Here is a 20011-nt window from a genome sequence, read left to right as displayed (position 1 = left end):
TTCAGGAGAGAAACTCATATTTACTTATGGCCTACTATATGCAATGTTCTTAACATCTAGTGTGTCCGTAAAGTCATAGTGCACTTTTGACCGGTCACAGGAAAGCAACAAAAGATGATAGAAATGTGAAATCTGCACCAAATAAAAGGAAAACTCTCCCAGTTTCATACCTATTCAGTGCAGTTTGATGTGGGCTCATGCACAGATTTTTTAGGGCTCCTTAGGTAGCTATCCCGTATAGCCTCTACAGACTCGTCACTGACTGATGGTCTACCAGAACGGGGTTTCTCCACCAAACTGCCAGTTTCCTTCAACCACTTATCCCACCGAGTAATGTTATTCCTATGTGGTGGCACTTTGTTATAAACGCGCCGATATTCACGTTGCACTTTGGTCACCGATTCGAATTTAGCGAGCCACAGAACACACTGAACTTTCCTCTGTACTGTCCACATCTCGACTGGCATGGCCGTGGGCTGCTTCGCTGTATACACGGTGTTACGTCATCATCTGTGCATGCACACATGCTGCCACATCATCCTACAGAAACTGGGAGGGTTTTCCTTTTATTTGGTGCAGATTTCACATTTCTATCGTCTTTTGTTGCTTTCCTGTGACCGGTCAAAAGTGCACCATGACTTTACGGACACACTGTATTATCTAATTTGAACCTCAAAATGACTAACTGGAAGCAAGGGCTTGGATATTTGCACACCCATGTTCATATCAGCATTATTCAAAATAGTCTAAAGATGGAAACAATCCAGGTGTCCCTCAATGGATAAACAAAATGTGTGTGTGTGTGTGTGTGTACAATGGAATATTATACAGCCTTTAAAAGGGAGGAAATCTTGGCCCTGGCCGGTTGGCTCAGTGGTAGAGCGTCAGCCTGGCATGCAGGAGTCCGGGTTCGATTCCTGGCCAGGGCACACAGGAGAAGCGCCCATCTGCTTCTCCACCTCTCCCCCTCTCCTTCCTCTCTGTCTCTCTCTTCCCCTCCTGCAGTGGAGGTTCCATTGGAGCAAAGATGGCTCGGGCGCTGAGGATGGCTCTGTGGCCTCTGCCTCAGGCATTAGAATGGCTCTGGATGCAACAGAGCAACACCCCAGAAGGGCAGAGCATCGCCCCCTGGTGGGCATGCCAGGTGGATCCTGGTCGGGCGCATGCGGGAGTCTGTCTGACTGCCTCCCTGTTCCTAGCTTCGAAAAAATGCAATAAATTAATTAATTTAAAAAGGGGAGGGCGCCTGACCTGTGGTGGCGCAGTGGATAAAGCGTCAACCTGGAAACACTGAGGTTGCCGGTTCAAAACCCTGGCTTGCCTGGTCAAGGCACATATGGGAGTTGATGCTTCCTGCTCCTCCCCCTTCTCTCTCTCTCTCTCTCTTTCTCTCTCTCCCCCCCCAAAATGAATGAATAAATAAATAAATAAACCTTTAAAAAAAAAGGGGGGAGGAAATCTTGACACAGGCTATAGCATGGGTGAACCTTGAGGACATTAACCTAAATGAAATAAGCCAGTCACAAATGGACAAATACTATATGATTCTACTTACTTGAGATATCTACAGCTGTCAAATTCACAGAGACAGAAAATGGAGTGGCAATTGCCAGGAGGAGGAGGTGGGAGTGGGAAGTTAGTATTTAATAGGTAAGGCATTTCAGTTGGGGAAACGAATAAGTTTTGGAGTGAATTATTATGGTGACAACATTGTGAATGTACTTCATGTCAATGAATTGTATACTTAAAATGATTAAAATAGTAAATTTTATATATATTTGATTACAATAAAATTTTTATAAAAATATGATTCTGTGGGGTACTGCTTACTCTCCCATTTTACAGGTAAGAAAACTGAGGCTGAGAAGAAATCAGACATCCAGACTGAGTACGGGTCCATCAGACGCTAGAGCCCCAGGTTCCCTTTTCATCACATGTTGCCCCGTCTGGAGCTCCATAGCCCCTGCCTGACCGAGGGGCTCCTGGATCCAAGATTCCTCTGTCAAAGGAGGGAGAAACCCCCCAACCTCGCTGTAGTTTAGAAACAGAGGGGTAGGTGTGGCGTGGGCTCAAATTACAGGGCTAAAACTGAGAATTGTGCCAATATCAAAAATTATGAAATGAGGAGCTCCAGGCGGCTCTCCAATCCAGAATGATTATGCTCACTGCCGAGCATCCAATTTAAATTCATTGTGTTTAATACAAAGCCACACAGTACAGAGCCGGCTGCCTACCGACATGCAGTTACCATGGAGACTGGAGATGATCCTCAAAGGGAGTTATGTGGCAGAGAAAACGTGGCTGCCAGCTCCTGAGAAGCCTAGGGGCCCAGGGAACCATTCTAATATAGAGGTGCACAGAAGGGCCCTTTGTCACCCTCCTCCTTAGCAACATCCCCGTGAGACCCCAAGTGGGAAAGTTTATAGGCAAGCAGGCCACGATCACCTCCATGAAAAGTCCAGGCTGCCCACAGATGCCAGAGGGGAAGGATTTATCAACGATCCAGGAGTCAACCACATGTAACCCCGTTTGCTTTTCTTCCCTCTGAGAGTCCTCATTTCGGTCCCAAAGCTAAGCGACAACGGGTGCCATCAAATAGCTGAGGGAGGCTGCCCTGAGGCCTCCCTGGATCCTGGCCTGGAGGAATGGGGGCTGGAGTCGAAGTGGGTCAGGCAGACCTGTCCCTGCACTTATTAGCCTGGCAAGTTATTTCACTTCCTTGACACTCAGCTTCCTCAACCACCTGGAAAGGAAGGAAAATAAGACCTGCCCGAGGGGGGTTTTAAAGATCCGAGTAAGTGTACAGTGGAGAAAGAAGTGCTCTGACAAGTCGGCCTGCGGTCCAGGCCGGGAGCTCATCACCCCTTTAATAGGGGCAGGAGATGGAAGCTAAAGAGCAGGTCCCTTGGACAGCCATGCACAGCCAGGTGCCACCTGGAGGTCTGGGACCCTGGAACCTCTCAGGAGCTCAACAAGCTCTGTTCTCCACACAGCAGGAAAACACCCTCTTCAAAGGGCCACTAAGTCTAGGGCTTAGAGATTCAAAGTCAGAGTGCTCTCCCAACACGAGTCCCAGTGTGTCATAAGCCTGGCAAAGTGAGGGTCAGGCCACCACACCAGAAAAGAGAGGCTAAAGCTTAGGCCTGTTGCTAACAAAGGATACAAGAAGAATGGGAACCGGACAGAAGGCAAAGAAGAGGGTGGAAACAGCCCAGTGGTTAGAACTTCACTCCACGAAAGTTTTATCTTAATCTAGCCTGCTCAGAACTCCCCGGTCCACGCCTATTCTCCACTGACTCTAAGTGGAAGGCAAGGAGGGAGCAGAATGAACTCTTCCCATGACGCTAGCACAATTTACCATCCACTCAGATATGGATCATGTGAAGACAACACATCTACATCAACATGCAGCCCAGCGTCAGAGAGGACCACATCTTCATGGACCTCATCTGAACCCCGACACCTAAGAAGATTCCTTTTTTTTTATCAAGTTCCTGGTTAATACACTCAGTTTACAGTTCTCTTAAGTTTTTGGTTTATAGCTTGCACTAGAAAATTTGCTTGCACAGAATAGCCAAAACAACTTTGAAAAAGAAGAACAAAGTTGCAGAACTTATACTATTTGCTTGCAAGTCTTATTGTAAAGCTGAGATAATCAAGACAGTGGGTATTGGTGTAAAGACAGACAAATAGATCAAAAGAACAGAGTAGGGAGTCCAGTAATAGACCCACATGTATATGGTCAACTAACTGATTTTTGACAAGGGATAATCTTTTCAACAAATGGTGCTGGAACAATTGGAAAACTTTTTACAAAAAAACCTGAACCTTACCATATGCCACATACAAAGACTAGCTTAAAATGGATCATAGACTTAAATGTAAGCGCTAAGATTATAAAACTTCTAATAGGAAAAATTTTAGTGACCTTGGATTTCCCCAAAATTTCTTGATTACAGCACAAAAAAATGAACTATAAAAACAAATAAATTAAATTTGAAAATTAAAAACTTTTCCTCTTTAAAAGACACTGTTAAGCCTGACCAGGCAGTGTAACAGTGGATAAAGCAGGGGTCGGAAAACTTTTTGGCTGAGAGAGCCATAAACGCTACATATTTTAAAATATAATTCTGTGAGAGCCATACAATGACCTGTGTACGTTACACATTATCCAATAAAAATTTGGTGTTGTCCCGGAAGACAGCTGTGATTGGCTCCAGCCACCTGCAACCATGAATGTGAGCGGTAGGAAATGAATGGATTGTAATATTATATACATGAGAATGTTTTATATTTTTAATGTTATTTTTTTTTTTATTAAAGATTTGTCTGCGAGCCAGACACAGCCATCAAAAGAGCCACATCTGGCTCGCAAGCCATAGGTTCCCGACCCATGGGATGCTGAGGACCCAGGTTTGAACCTTGAGGTCGCCGGCTTGAGTGTAGTCTGTCTCATCCAGCTTGAGTGCGGGTTCACCAGCTTGAGCACAGGGTTGCTGGCTTGAGCATGGGATCATAGACATGACCCTATGGTCGCTGGCTTGAGCCCAAAGGTTGCTGGCTTGAAACTCAAGGTCATAAAAAAAATAAAAAAAAAGAAACTCAAGGTCACTGGCTTGAGCAAGGGGTCACTGGGTTGGCTGGAGCCCCTGGTCAAGGCACATATGAGAAAGCAATCAATGAACAACTAGGGGGTCACAACAAAGAACTGATGCTTCTCATCTCTCCCTTTCTGCTTGTCCCTTTCTTTCTCTCTCTCTCAAAATAAAATAAAATAAATGACACTGTTAAGAAAACAAAGAGGTAAGTCATGGACCAGGAGAAAATACTTGCAAAACATATGCCCAACAAATGACTTATAACTAGAATAAATAACTCTGACAATCCAATAAAAACAAGACTAACAAGACATTTAAAACATCAACAAAGAAAAAAATATTTTAAATGTGAACACTTCACCACAGATACATAGAAGGCACATATAAAGACATTCAACATTAGCCACCAGGGAAATGTAGACTAAAACCACAAGACACCACTACACATACCTGTTAGCATGGCTAAAATGAAAAAGACTGATCATAGTAAGTGATGACAACGATATGGAGCCTGGAAGGAATATAAAATGTTACAGTCACTTTGGAAACCAGTTTGGCAATATCCTAAAAAGCTAAACATACATACCCCTACCCTACCATATGCCCTAGCATTCCACATCTAGGTAATTATGCAAGGGAGAAGCAAGCCTAAGTACACACAAACTCTTGTACACAGATGCTCAGAGCAGCTTCATCTGTTATAGCCAGAAACTTAACACTGAGTGAAAGAGAAAGAGACCAGACCAAACAAGGGATACATACTGTATTTTTTTTTTATTTTTTTATTTTATTTTTTTTACAGAGACAGAAAGAGAGAGTCAGAGAGAGGGATAGACAGAGACAGACAGACAGGAGTGAAGAGATGAGAAGCATCAATCATTAGTTTTTCGTTGCCCGTTGCAACACCTTAGTTGTTCATTGATTGCTTTCTCATATGTGCCTTGACCATGGGCCTTCAGCAGACCGAGTAACCCCTTGCTTGAGCCAGCCACCTTGGACTCAAGCTGGTGAGCTTTTGCTCAAACCAGCTGAGCCCGCGCTCAAGCTAGCGACCTTGGGGTCTCGAACTTGGGTCCTCCGTGTCCCAGTCCGACACTCTATCCACTGCACCACGCCTGGTCAGGCGGGATACATACTGTATTATTACTTCATTTACATGAAAATGCAAGAAATTCCAAACTAATCTAGCGACAGAAAACAGACCAGTGGTTACGTGGGAGGGAAAGGATTACACGGGACACAAACTTTTGGGGGTGATGGATATGCTTATTATATTACTGGTGATGGCTTCCCAGTGTGTACATGTCAAAACATATCAAACTATACACTAAACATGAGCAGCTTATTGTATATCAATTATATCATATGTTGCTGGGGGAAAAAAAAGTAACAGATTTTTTTAAAAAAAAGGTGGCTTCCTAGGTTACTTAATCATGACCTTCTTTATTCTACACATACTCTTCCAAGAATAGAATTCCCCAACATATATCAAGTTAAATTTTATTTTATTATTTTTTTTAAGAGATTTTTTTTTAAGATTTTATTTATTCATTTTAGAGAGAGGAGACAGAGAGAGAGAGAGAGAGAAGGGAGGGAGGAGCAGAAAGCATCAACTCCTATATGTGCCTTGAGCAGGGAAGCCCGGGGTTTTGAACCAGTGACCTCAGTGTTCCAGGTCAAGGTTTTTACCCACTGCGCCACCACAGGTCAGGCAAATTTTATTTTTAAATATTAACTAGAAATATTGTAGAGATTAAATCTAAACAGGAGAGTTATTTATGGATTAGAGGTTGGATTCATTAATCTCTAATGGTACTTCCAGCTCTAAAAGTCTGTGTATAAGTGAGTGAGTGTGCAAACGTGTAAGTGTAAGTGTGCAAATGTGGGTGTGTAGCATGAGAGATAAATACTGGTTAATGAGAACGTTCTCACTATTGTTGGCCTATAGTTTTATCTTCATATAATCTCTAATTAAGGATTCTATAGCTCCTAATTTTTAATTAACAACAAAAAGAATCAGAAGGAGGAAAAAGCATGATTGGCTACAGTGACAACCAAGGGAACAGGGAGGCAGGAAATACCCGGGGGCAAAGATACATTTCCACCTGTTAATGAACCATTTTAAACCGGTATGTTCAGCACAGGAATAAGGCAAACCTCAGTGTGGTCTGAGAGAAGAGATATTTCCAATTGAGACTTTTGAAGCTTTCCGTAAGGCTGTAGTCAAATATTTCTTGAGATGTTTTTAAAATGCAAGCTTTAAGAAAATTTTAAAAAAAAGGAAAAAATATATCAAAATATATCAGTCATGTACTCTACGCATCAATGAAATATACGGTAAGTGTTTTCGTTCTTCTTTTCTTTTTTTTAAACCTCAAATGATGGGAGTATAAAAGCAGAACTTCTTGTATGAAGTATAAAAGGTTTCCAAGACGCTTGGGCTCTATCACAGAGGGTGCGTTCATTTCTATTTTTGAATCAAAGGTTTTAAAGATTATTTAAATAATCCCTCTGTAGATAAATTCTTTGCAAATAATCCCTCTGTAGATAAATTCTTTGCAAATACTCTTTATTATAAGAATTGAAGAGCTGCTTGGACACCATGGGAGATTTTTTCCAATACTAGATGTGAGAATTTATAAGAAACGATAGATCTCCTCTCTTCCATTTGTTCTAAGAAGGGTCAACCTGGCCTACTTTTTGGCCTGTCAATTAATGTGGATGTAGAATGAAAGTTGGCAGCAAGGTCCTGTTAAGCAAGGTAACTGACTTGAAGCAGGGCATCTTTAAATAGCTCCTGATGCCTGCAGAGCTTATGACTGGCTAGTTCTGCTTTTAGGAGACTGAAAGAAAACTAACTAGAATTCACCATCATTACTATTAAACTCCATTTGAAATCTAAAACAACCTTAAGAGTTAAAATGGAATCCAACTTTTAGTTCCTATTTGATGCTTAACAGTGTAATACATATACTCATGAAGAAAATGTACAAGTGGATTGAAGTTGGTCCTTGATCAGAAAAAATCTATTTTTTTACTAAACACTCACATTTGTGCTTAGTAAGCACCTGAGACTATTTTAAGTTCCTTAAAAATTATTGCTCAAATTCATACAGTACTATTATAATCTCTATTTTTTGGAGAATAACATTAGGGCAGTGGTCCCCAACCTTTTTTGGACCACGGACCGGTTTAATGTCAGAAAATATTTTCACGGACCGGCCTTTAGGGTGGGATGGATAAATGTATTACGTGACCGAGACAAGCGTCAAGAGTGAGTCTTAGACGGATGTAACAGAGAGAATCTGGTCATTTTTTAAAAATAAAACATCGTTCAGACTTAAATATAAATAAAATGAAATAATGTAAGTTATTTATTCTTTCTCTGCAGACCGGTACCAAATGGCCCACGGACCGGTACCGGTCCGCGGCCCGGGGTTTGGGGACCACTGCATTAGGGGACATAGAGATGGACTTATCCAAATCACATAGCTAGTAAATATAGAGCTGAAATTCAAACTCCGGCTGCCTCCTTTAGTCTATGTTCATAAATACCATGCTATGCCGCCTGGCCTGTGGTGGCGCAGTGGATAAACCTTTGGCCTGGAATGCCAAGGTTGCCGGTTTGAAACCCTGGGCTTCCCTGGTCAAGGCACATACAGCAAGCAAGCAATGAACAACTAACATGAAGCAACTATGAGTTGTTACTTCCCATTCCATGCTCCCATTTCTCTCCTGTCTCTGTAATATCAATAAAGTATTTTTAAAAAAATACCATGCTATGCTGACGTCTGTTTATTTCTTGAATGTTTACTTTAAGTTTAGAACTATGTGAATTCTATGGTGAGGTGACTCATGAGTTAATTACTAATTGTAGTTTTTGCCCCTCAAAGAGTCTTTTTTTTTTTTTTTTTTAAGAGAAAGAGGTAGGGAGAGAGAGAGAGGCAGGAACATCGAGCTGCTCCTTTATGTGCCCTGACTGGGGAATCGAACCAGCTACCTGTGCACTCCAGAGGACACTCCAACCAATGGAGCTGTCCAGCCAGGGCTTAACTTTCACTGATGTTTAGAGAGACAGAGAGAGGAAGGGGGAGAAAGCGGAGGGGGAATGGAAGCATTCATTTCTTGTTCCACTCAGTTGTGCATTTCAAAGAGTCTTCAATCTAGCTGAGAGATAAACAGTACAGAAAACAATTTGAAAGCCCCAGGATGACAAACTGTTTCAGCTGGCGAGGATTCTGGACTTGAATGATCAGAAGGAGGAATGTGGCAGGAGCGGGGTAGGCCCTGAAGGACGGGTTCTGTGGGTGGGTGGGGAGGGATGGTGGGGGGACATGGATGTTCACAGGGAGGTGTGGAGAAAGCCGTCTTCCAGATGGATGGGCACAGGCTGGGGAGCAGCTGGGAATGAGGAATAGATGGGAATACAAGGTCAGACAGAGTTGAAGATCCAGAAGTCCAAACCTGATGTCTAAGTCAATGGGGAGCCATGCAGGTTCTCAAGCAGGGACATGACATGAGGCACAGAAAACTGTGAAGTAAAGGATGGCCAAGGTGGCTTTTGATGAAAAAAAACTATAAATGTGGAATCTTAAAAAGGTTTATAGAGTTTAAGTAAAATTGATGACATGGAGATGTACCAGCACAAAGTCTATAGGATGGCCACGTTTTTGTACGATATGTGACTACCATAGAGTAGGCAGATGACTCCCGGTGACCTACACGCTGTACAATTTCCCCCTATTCAGAGTGGGGGGGACCCTGTGAATAGATGGAGTGCCATACCCATAATTAAGTTATGTTATATGACACAGTTGACTTATAGAAAAGATTATCTCAGTGGGCCTGAGCTAATCAGGTGAGCTCTTAAAGGGACACGTTCTTCCTGGTAGAAGAGATTCTAGAGGGATCTGAAGTGTGAGAGGGATTCAAAGTGAGAGTCTGTGTTGCTAGCTTTGAAGATGCAGGGGCCACATAGCAAGCAACACTGACAGCCTCTAGGAGTGGAGATCAGCCCCTAGCTGATCGCCAGCAAGGATTCGGGCCCTTGAGTCTTTGAACTGCAAAAAACTGAATTTGGCTATGATCACAAGAAATTAGCAGAAGACCCTGAACTCTGGATGAGAACACAGCCCAGTTGACACCTTGATTGCATCCTTGAGCAGAGAACCTAGTCACACTGCAACCAGACTTTGGACCTACAGAATTGTGAACGCATAAATGGGTATTGTTTTAAATTGCTAAATTCATGGTTATTAGTTACAAAATAGTAGAAAATTAATACAACCCCTGTGAGGGCATGAGCTGTGACCAGAAGAGGTAGAAGAAGGGATGTCCTCCAGGTGGCTGGGGAGGGAGGGCACATCACGAAGCACCCACGAAGTTCTAGTGCGACTGTGGATGAGTCAGAGAAGACCAAGGGAAGAGGAACCCAGCTCTGCTGATCCAACCAGCACAGCCAGGCCAGAGGGCAGCAGCTCAGCAGGAAGAACGGGCACAGTGTGGCAGCAGCAGGCCCAGGCACACAGGCGGCACAAGCACTAGATGGACAGCTTTGTTGACTTCGTCACAAAGTCAAAGTGGGTGGATTGAGTCACCTAAGAGACTGGAAGAGAGAGAGCCAAAGCCAGGCTTGGGTGGAAGCAGGTAGTCACGGCCTGAGGACCAACATTTATCAAACTCGTACTGTGGGCCCTGGCCAGTTGGTTCAGCGGTAGAGCGTCGGCCTGGCGTGCGGGGGACCCGAGTTCGATTCCCGGCCAGGGCACATAGGAGAAGCGCCCATTTGCTTCTCCACCCCCCCCTTCCTCTCTGTCTCTCTCTTCCCCTCCCGCAGCCAAAGCTCCATTGGAGCAAAGATGGCCCGGGCGCTGGGGATGGCTCCTTGGCCTCTGCCCCAGGCGCTAGAGTGGCTCTGGTCGCGGCAGAGCGACCCCCCGGAGGGGCAGAGCATCTCCCCCTGGTGGGCAGAGCATCGCCCCTGGTGGGCATGCCGGGTGGATCCTGGTCGGGCGCATGCGGGAGTCTGTCTGACTGTCTCTTCCCGGTTCCAGCTTCGAAAAAAACAAACAAACAAAAAAACCTCGTACTGTGTGTCGGGGACTGTGTGAAGTGTTGCTCATGCATCACCTCATTAATCCTCACCACAATCACTTGTAAATGGTAAAGCTGTTGGCTCTAAGGCACTGACATCAATGTTACTCCTCCAGGGACAAGTGGTGTTTTATAAAGCGCTGTCTCAGGGAGGCAGAGAGCTCACTCCACTGTCTGCCAGGTGCAAGTCAGCTCTGTGCCACTTTCCTCTGGTCCAGGCAAGTTCAGAGCCACAGCGTCAAGGAAACTGTGTGAAACCCATCAGGAAGTCACAGACTGTTTGAAAGGGGTGATAGTCCAGCTCTCGGGTTTCAGGAGCCCCTGAGCAATGTGGTAAAAAGGGCCTCAGACTGAGGAACTTGCATTCTGGTCCAACTACCTCTGGGATTTGGGGCAACTCATTCATCCTCTTGTTAATGGGAGGGTGGGGCTAGATTCTAAGGTCCCTTCCAGCTTTTTACAGACCTACGTGAACTTGGGAACATCAATTAATAAGCAAGATCATATAGGAAATGTTATTGCAGAACTTTATAAAAGACCAAAAAGACATTTTAGTCAGAATTAAACAGAATACTGGAGTCAAGCTATAAGAAAGGAAATGAGAAGCATCTAATGTTTTCATTCCAAGAAAGCAACTTTCAAAGGCAAATAGCTCACAGCCTGCCCAATGGATAAATGGGAGCCTTGGTAAGAATGTTGGCAGGTGGGACACCCAAGGAAATTCATTTGTGTTGCAGTCTGTTGTAACTCAGGAATCAGCCAGGTAGGGTCCAGTCCTCTGCAGTAGGAGAAGGAGTCTCAGGACCTTCCACAGGGGCTGGGATGTGACAGGCCATCCTAGCTTACTTACGCCACTGGACCTTCATGCTGGCTAATGAAACCTTCTGGTTAGAATTTAGCTTCCACTGTAGGTTGACTGCAAGAATAGATGTCCTGCTGCTACTGATTTTGAGTTAGTAGGAGGCTGTCTCTGTGACCAGATGGCTCTGGCACAGACAAAAGGGAGTCTCTGGGCCTGCAAGGAAGAGGGAGAGACCCAGCCAGACTTCTGTTTGATGACACCTCTACCATGGCCAACTTCTCTCACTGATCGTTTCTATGGGGTATAGACAGGAGGGCAGAACACAGGGCTAGGGAAACTTAGAAATACAGGGTGGGGTTTGGGATTCCGAAGATGGGACCCTGGAAGGTAAAAAGGAGACAAGCAAACAAACAAGACTGGCAAGGGCAAGGCAGCCCCAAGCTTTCAAAAGGTATTCATATGTCAGCACTGGGACGTAGGCGAGGGTCAGCTGGGTGACAGATGTAATAGCCAGGACAATGTGCCATTTAGAATAGTTGGGAGAGTTCCTTAATAATGTGCCTGCCAGTGTTAGAATCACCAGAGATGCTTTAAAAATACTGATGGGGGCCTGACCAGGCGGTGGCACAGTGGATAGAGCGTCGGACTGGGATGCGGAGGACCCAGGTTCAAGACCCAAGGTCGCCAGCTTGAGCACAGGCTCATCTGGTTTGAGCAAAGCTTGGAACCAAGGTCGCTGGCTTGAGCAAGAGGTTACTCAGTCTGCTGAGGGCTCATGGTCAAGGCACATATGAGAAAGCAATCAATGAGCAACTAAGGTGTCGCAACGAAAAACTGATGATTGATGCTTCTCATCTCTCTCTGTTCCTGTCTGTCTGTCCCTATCTATCCTTCTCAATGTCTCTGTAAAAAAAAATAATAATAAAGTAAAATAAAATAAAAAAATACTGATGGGGGAGAGGCAGACCTAGAAACATTGATTTCATTGGTCTGGAGTGGGGTGTGGACACTAGTATCATTTAATTTTATTTATTTATTTACTTTTAAATATTTTTTCTTATTGATTGATTTCAGTGAGAGAGGAAGGGAGGGAGAGAGAGAGACACACACAGGAACATCAAATTGTTCCTGTATGTGCCCTGACCGGGGACCAAACCAGCAACCTCTATGCTCTAACCAACTAAGCTATCCAGCCAGGGCTAGTATCATTTAAATTTTAAATCCCCCAAATTGTTCTAAATGTAATTTGCTGCCAAGGCTTGAAAACCATTGGCCTCGACAGTGGTTATTAACATGTTTTTGGAGGAGCAGGAGGCAGAAGAGGCATCTAGGAAGCTTGTTTCCACTGTCCAGGCCTGCCCCCTCCAGCAGCGTCTCAGTGAAGGGGTTGTGCTGTGGTCTAAAAAGCCTGATTCCGATATTCCCACCTGGCCACTGAGAGCCATTGGTGGGTGCACTAACATTCTTTATTATGCAATAGTAGATATATACCAAAAAATAAATATAACTTACAAGTTAAGCAGAATAATAAAAGACCCACTTAAAAAAAAAAAAAAAAAGACCCACCGACCCACCTGGAATTCTAGAACTTTACTAATGCCGGTTGGCATTACCAGTTCTCTCTCCTCCCCCATCTCCTCACCTCCCCACAGAAGAGAACCTCTGACTTCAGTGCAGTCTGCAATATTAATAAGTAGTCCTGGCACCTCTGGAAACCCAGGTACTGGGCCTCCGGGAGGGCGGGGTCTAAAGGTTGGAAGGGTGTGGGTTGAGGCGAGGATCAAGTGACCAGCTGTGAGCATCAGACTAGGAGCCAGTGGAGCCAGGCAGAGCCTGCCCCAGCTCCAACAGAGGCAAAGCAGGCGGAGTGAGTGTTAAAGCAGTGCTAGAGAAATCCCTTTAGACCCGGTACAATAGAGACCCAGATGCTCCTGGATGGGCCAGGCTTTCCACAGTCCTATTTTCCAAAGCCATGGCTGCTGCTGCCAAACAGACAAGCCCGCAAGAGCGTAGGGGGTGCAGAGTTAAAGGCTCCACGGATCTGTCAGACAAGAACAAAAAGACACAACCTGATCTCTCTTTTTCTCTAGGCTAATCACTTGGGTGAGCTTTTCCTTGCAATTATTACTCCATTATACACCCAGGTGCTTCAGATGAATCCACTGCTACCTTTCTTAGAAGGTACTAAGTAGGTCAGAGACAATCTATCAGGGTGCAGACTCTGTGAGAGCCACGGCCGTGTGAATAATTAAACCCACACGTCCCGGGGAGCAGCTTTGCAACCGGGGAGCATTTTCTGTCCTCAGGAGACTGTCAGGAACTAGAGGAAAGAGGAAGCCAAACTATCCAGCAGTAGAAGCACAAATGTGGAGGGGAAATCCTGGAAGGGAGGGGCAGGAAGCCAGTCCTTAGGGGGATGGGAGGCCACAGGCAAGACTCTGGGAAGGGTCTACTGAAGGGGCCCAGGGACGACTGGGTCATGGCTACGTTATGAAACAGAGCTCGCCTGACCTGTGGTGGCACAGTGGATCAAGCGTCGACCTAGGATGCTGAGGTCGCCGGTTCAAAACCCTGGGCTTGACTGGTCATGGCACATATGGGAGTTGATGCTTCCTGCTCCTCCCCCCTTCTCTCTCTCTCTCTCTCTCTCTCTCTCTCTCTCTCCTCTAAAATGAATAAATAATTAAAAAAAAAAAAAGAAACAGAGTTCAATTTGATCCGGGGCACAAGAACAAGGTGCGATCTTGCCCAGGGGATGGATATAACCAAAGGGTCTGTTTAAGGAAGAGCAGCAAGCAGGGCAGCTTGGGGTCTCTGGGCCCTTAATTCCCCACAACTACGTCCTAACACGGGTGGGGTGTGTCGGAGTAGCCTGGGTCTGCGGGAACTGGGAGGGCTGGGCCTTTCATCACACAGGGGCTTTTATGTGTTTTCCAGAGGCAGCTGCTCCTGTGGATGAGAGGCCTGGAAAAGATCAAGAGTTCCCCACCACCTTGCACAGAGATGCATGTGCAGAGGTCTTCAGTGGCTATAAAGAGCTGAAGGCTCTCAGGGGAAAAGCTGTCACTCCTGACTAATGAGGCCCAGGCAGATGACAGTGTGCAAAATAAGACAAAGAAGGCCAGCTTGCCTTCCGAGACTGGTAGACAGAATAGTGACAGTGTGGCATCTGGCCCTGGACTAAGGTCTCCCAAGTGGGGAAAGTTACCAGAAAGCTACAAGTTTTGGTGCAAGGTCTGAGCGTGCTACAGAAGGTACCCCAACAGGGACCAGTGTGTGGGTATCATCATTATGTTGATGGTAAATACTGGGACCTCTCTGACATGACTGCTGGGAGTATACATTGTTACAATCAGTTTGGAAAATGATTTAGGAGTATTTCCTAAAGCGGAACATATGTACCCTATGGCCTAGCAATTCCACTCCTAGGAATATGCCCAACAGAAATGGGTGCATACACATCTGCCAAAAGACATATATGAGCCCTGGCTGGTTGGCTCAGTGGTAGAGCATTGGCCTGGCGTGCAGAGGTCCCGGGTTCGATTCCCGGCCAGGGCACACAGGAGAAGCGCCCATCTGCTTCTCCATCCCTCCCCCTCTCCTTCCTCTCTGTCTCTCTCTTCCCCTCCCGCAGCCAAGGCTCCGTTGGAGCAAAGATGACCCGGGCGCTGGGGATGGCTCCTTGGCCTCTGCCCCAGGCGCTAGAGTGGCTCTGGTCGCGACAGAGCGATGTCCCAGAGGGGCAAAGCGTCGCCCCCTGGTGGGCGTGCTGGGTGGATCCCGGTCGGGCGCATGCGGGAGTCTGTCTGACTGTCTCTCCCCGTTTCCAGATTCAGAGAAATACAAAAAAAAAAAAAAAAAAAAAAAAAAAGACATATATGAGAACACTCACAGCAACAGTGTTTGTCATAGCTTCAAACTAGCAACTACCCAAATGCCCACTGATAGCAGAATGAGTAAGGGCTATATGTGGTATAAAATACAGTGGAATACTATAAAGCAAAGAAAGTAAATGATACATAACAGCTTAGGTGAATTTCACAAATACTGTTGAGCAAAGGAAGGCAACACAAAGGTACACACTGCCTGATTTCATTTACTTAGTCAAAACCAACTTATGGTGAATATATTAAAAATCATTGATTTCTACAATTTAAATAGTGAATTATATTGTATGTGAAATATATTTCAACTTAGCTATCATTAGAAAAAAACAGCAACTTATGGTATTAGAAGTCGGGATAGCGGTTATCTTTGGTGAGGATTTCTGACCAGGATGGGGCACACGGAGGGGCTGGCACTGTTTGGTGTCTCAATCTGGGTGCTAGTCACCAGGGTGTGCTCAGCGGTGATAATTCTGTACACTTAATATTTGTGCACTTCTTGGCATGTATGCTGTACTTCAAGAAAAATAACAACAATAACCACAAACAACCCAGGCCTCGCCTGGCCCAAGTGCATGGGATGGTGAACTGGACAGGCTTACTCACTTCAGAAAGGGCCTGATGCCAAGAGGACCCTGCAAGTTTATGAGGATGGGGCTCCCATCCCCTCAGCCAAGCATCACCTGTCTTCCCTGGGCTCAGCTAGAATGGGCAGGGGCGGCCTCAGATGCCAAGGTATTAAGCTTGGGAGCATCCTGGCCTCAGCACAGCCTTCCAGGGGTTGGTCTGTTGCTCCTGGATTAGGAAGGGGCATAGCTTCTGGGAAACTTTAATGGCCATCTACCTGTGGTGGGCCAGCCCATACAGCTGTGGTTCCAAGACCAGCAGCCCCATCTGGGCTCTTCAGGGTAGGTTTAGGGAGCCTTGTCAGTGGCTGCCTGGCAGCAGGAACACCTGTGCCCCCAGGAAGATGGATCCCAGGGGGAAAGGGCTCCCTGAGAGCTCCAGGCAGAACAGGCCCGTGGAGTATTTGAGGCTATGGGCTAAAATAGGACAGAGGACTGCAGTTACAAGAGCTGGTGGATCCTTCTTGCCCAGGAAGTATTACAGGCCAAGTCCTCTGTAAATCAGACAGGACAAGATGCTGCTGCCAAGGTCAGGGGCTCATCGCCTTTGAAATTTTGATTCAATTCTGTATTTTAAAAATCTTCATAGGTGACTCTGATATGTAGCTGGGTATGGAGGCCCACACGGGTAAGCATCATTCACTCATTCATTCAACAAACCTTTCCTGGGTACCTACTGTAGTTTCAGGTCATTGCCAGGCTCTGGGAAAGCAGAATATGCCCTTTAAGAAGCCCATCATCTGGTGTCCAAAGACAGGCTGGAATGTGACAGATAATTACAATGTGGAGAGGTGACGGCAAAGGCAGAGGTTCTGGAGCACAGTGGAAAGGCAAAACAGCCCACTTGTGGTTCCTTTTGCAAAATCTAATTTCCTCCTAATTCATTAGTTTCACAGGTCTGAATTTTTGTATTTTGTATTCAGAAACATACATTCCCAGTAGTTGAGCCTCAGTTCAATAACTTAAATGTTGTCCATGATAACTCCTTCTGAAAGAGGACCCACTACCAGAATTTCTCAAGCTGTTTTTAAAAATAATGAACAAGTTTGCCTGACCTGTGGTGGTGCAGTGGATAAAGCTTCAACCTGGAACACTGAGGTCACCGGTTCGAAACCCTGCACTTGCCTGGTCAAGGCACATATGGGAGTTGATGCTTCCTGCTCCTCCCCCCTTTCTCTCTCTCTCTCTCTCTCCCCTCTCTAAAATGAATAAATAAAAAAAAATTTTTTTTAAATAATGAACAAGCTAGGAGAGGTAATAAAAGATAGCTAGCTATGTCTGTTTCATATTTTCTGCCACTGAAGTAATCTAGAAGCAGCACACCTATTTTTCACAATCTTTAGGGAATTAATTTAGTTTTTCATAAAGGAGTTCATCAGATCAACCTCTAGTCCCCCACCACATTAAAGCACAAAAACAAACACCTGCTAATTCTCTTCTTCCTCTAGGTCTATATTATATGACATAAAAATATAAAGCCAGTTCCCAGCTTGGGTACATCGATAAGCAATGTAATCAGCAAAACAGGCCTAAATATACATATATACCCTTTTCCATAATCACGGAAATCCATGACACCTAGCCTGGAACTTCCAGTTTTAGCTGGCACAGTGACCCCATTGAGAGCACCCTTTTCCTATTAGCAATACAGTGGGAGCACCTTGTTCACAGGGGTCTAATCTGGAGCAGCCCCAGAAACAGAATAAGCCAAAGCAGAAGGCACTTTGAACAAAGAGGATCATTACCTTGGTCCCGTGGTAGAAGTCATCCACACACGTGGCGTTCATGAAGGTCTGGTGGAAGTGGGTGCTGGTGTCGATGCCTCCGGGGATCACCAGTTTCCCAGTGGCATCAATCACCTTGGCCCCTCCGGGGATCATGAGCTCACGGCCCACCTGCTGGATGATGCCATTCTCAATGTAGACATCAGCCTCATGGGTGCAGTCATCATTCACCACCTTGCCTCCCTTGATGAGAATCCGCACACTGGCTGAATTGGCAAGCATGTTCCTATGGAAGATGAGAAGGGGACACTGGTCAAGGTCAAAGTCCCTTCCCACTGTCACCAAGCTCGCACCCTTTCCCATCAGAGCCCACACTCTACGGGCAGAGTTAAGTGAGTAGGGATGAGGAGGAAGTTTCTCCACAGCCTGAGGGCGCTGGTCCTACAGCCAGCTGGGGTCGCTGACCTCACAGCCGGACTTATTGGGAACCAAGACGCAGTGGCCATCAGGGTGAAGCTGGGGCCCAAGGACACATCAATATTTGCCTTCTTGAAATGCCATGTGGGTTCTACAGCCTTTCCATATCTACTATCTCATTTTATTCCAGAGAAAACCTGAGGATTGGCATTTTACAGCTGAGAAGGCTGAAACTGCTGAGTAAGGAATGTATGGCTACTAAGTAGCTGAGTCAAACCCAGATGCCTTGGATGACCAATGTCCCTCCGTACCACATGGTCCTGAAGACATCAGAGGCTCCTGGGGCGTGTCTCAGAGAGCCAAATCCTCCAAGCCTCACAGCTGTTTAATTCATATCATTCTTCAGACGGATTTTGCTTCTGTTTACCCTCCTCTATTTGTCTCAAAAAGTCCACTACCTCAGCTGCGTGCACATAATAAGCTCATCTAAGGAGCTTTTGAAGAGTACCTATGCTTGAGCCCCACCCCTAGAGATTCAGATTTATTTGGTTCAGGTTGGGTCACCAGAAAATATTTTAAAATTTTTATTAAATTTACTGGGTTCACATTGGTTAATAAAATTATACAGGTATCCAATTATATGGATGCACAATTCCATAATACATCATATTGCATTATGTGTTCACCACCCCAAGTCAAGTCTCTCTGTCACCATCTATCCCATGTATCCATATTTTTAAAAGCTAATGAACTTCCTCAAAGTCACACAACTAGTTTATAACAGAGTAGGGACTGAAAGCCACATGGTTGTCTTCAAAGCTATTATGAACTGACTGTGTCCTCCCAAATGTCCAGTATGGCTGTATTTGGAGCTGCGGTTTCTAAGGAAGTTTTTAAGGTTAAACAAGGTCATAAGGGTGAGGCCCTGATGAGACAGGATTGGTATCCTCATAAGTAGAGACACCAGAGTGCTCTCTCTCCTGCCCCTCCCACCCCTGTGCACCATGAGCATGCACAAAAGGCCATGTGTGGATACAGAGAGAAGACAAGATGGCCATCTACCAGCCAGGAAACGAATCCTCACCAGAACAAGACCACAGCACCCTGATTCAGACTTTCAGCCTCCGGAACTGTGAGAAAATAAATTTCTGCTGTTTAAGCCCCCTTGCTGTTGACAGTCATTATGTTTCTCACCTCCTCCAGTAACCTCATTCACACTTCATTCCTACGATTTTCTCTGCTAATCTTTGCTACACAAAAAAAGGAAAGATGCTACTGGCATCTTTTTCCACAGCATGCCTGCTGTCTGCGTGTCCAAGTGTGTGAACATAACAGAGTGAGGTGGGTGGGGAGATACCTTGGACCTCTTAAAAGAGTTCCCACAAAGGAAAAGAACTTGAGCACAATTGTTAAAGTATCTGCTCTTAAGCACTGCGCAAGCTACTGTCTTTCCCTCTGCTCTGGTTGGGACAGCATATTCAAAGAATGTTCTAGTCAGTGGTCATGATCTAGAGAGGGTCAGTGTCAGTTTTACTAATTTATGATGCTTCCAATTACCCTTTTTATTCCAAAATGTGATATTGGTCCACTGGCTAACTTGATGCAACAGACAGAATGTTTATGTCCCCCTCACATTCATATGTTGAAGCCCTAATCCCAGTGTGATGATATTTGGAGATGGGATGTTTGGGAGGTATTTAAGTCATGACGGTGGAGCCCCCATAAATGCCCTTATACAAAGAGACATGAGATCTCTTTCTCTGTCCACCATATGAGGACACAGAGAAGATGACCGACTACAAGCAAGCAAGAAAGATCTCACCAGGAATTAAACTGGTTGGCACCTTGATCCTGGACAGCCCAGCCT

At 45.3% G+C, this 20011-nt stretch overlaps 1 protein-coding gene across 2 annotated transcripts in view; it reads right to left on the bottom strand.

Annotated features, from left to right (window-relative positions):
• DPYSL5 (dihydropyrimidinase like 5) overlaps window positions 1-20011 on the bottom strand; it is a 97331-nt gene that overhangs the window by 41479 nt on the left and 35841 nt on the right. For both annotated transcript variants that reach the window (XM_066266715.1, XM_066266716.1), the window contains one exon: window positions 17749-18013. In XM_066266715.1, coding sequence (XP_066122812.1) covers window positions 17749-18009 — 261 coding nt within the window. In that variant the 5' untranslated portion in view covers window positions 18010-18013. The remainder of the gene's footprint in view (window positions 1-17748; window positions 18014-20011) is intronic.

This window comes from Saccopteryx bilineata, chromosome 3 (genome assembly GCF_036850765.1).
Source record: "Saccopteryx bilineata isolate mSacBil1 chromosome 3, mSacBil1_pri_phased_curated, whole genome shotgun sequence".
NCBI classification, from domain to species: domain Eukaryota; kingdom Metazoa; phylum Chordata; class Mammalia; order Chiroptera; family Emballonuridae; genus Saccopteryx; species Saccopteryx bilineata.
This window is presented reverse-complemented; position numbering and strand designations above follow the sequence as displayed.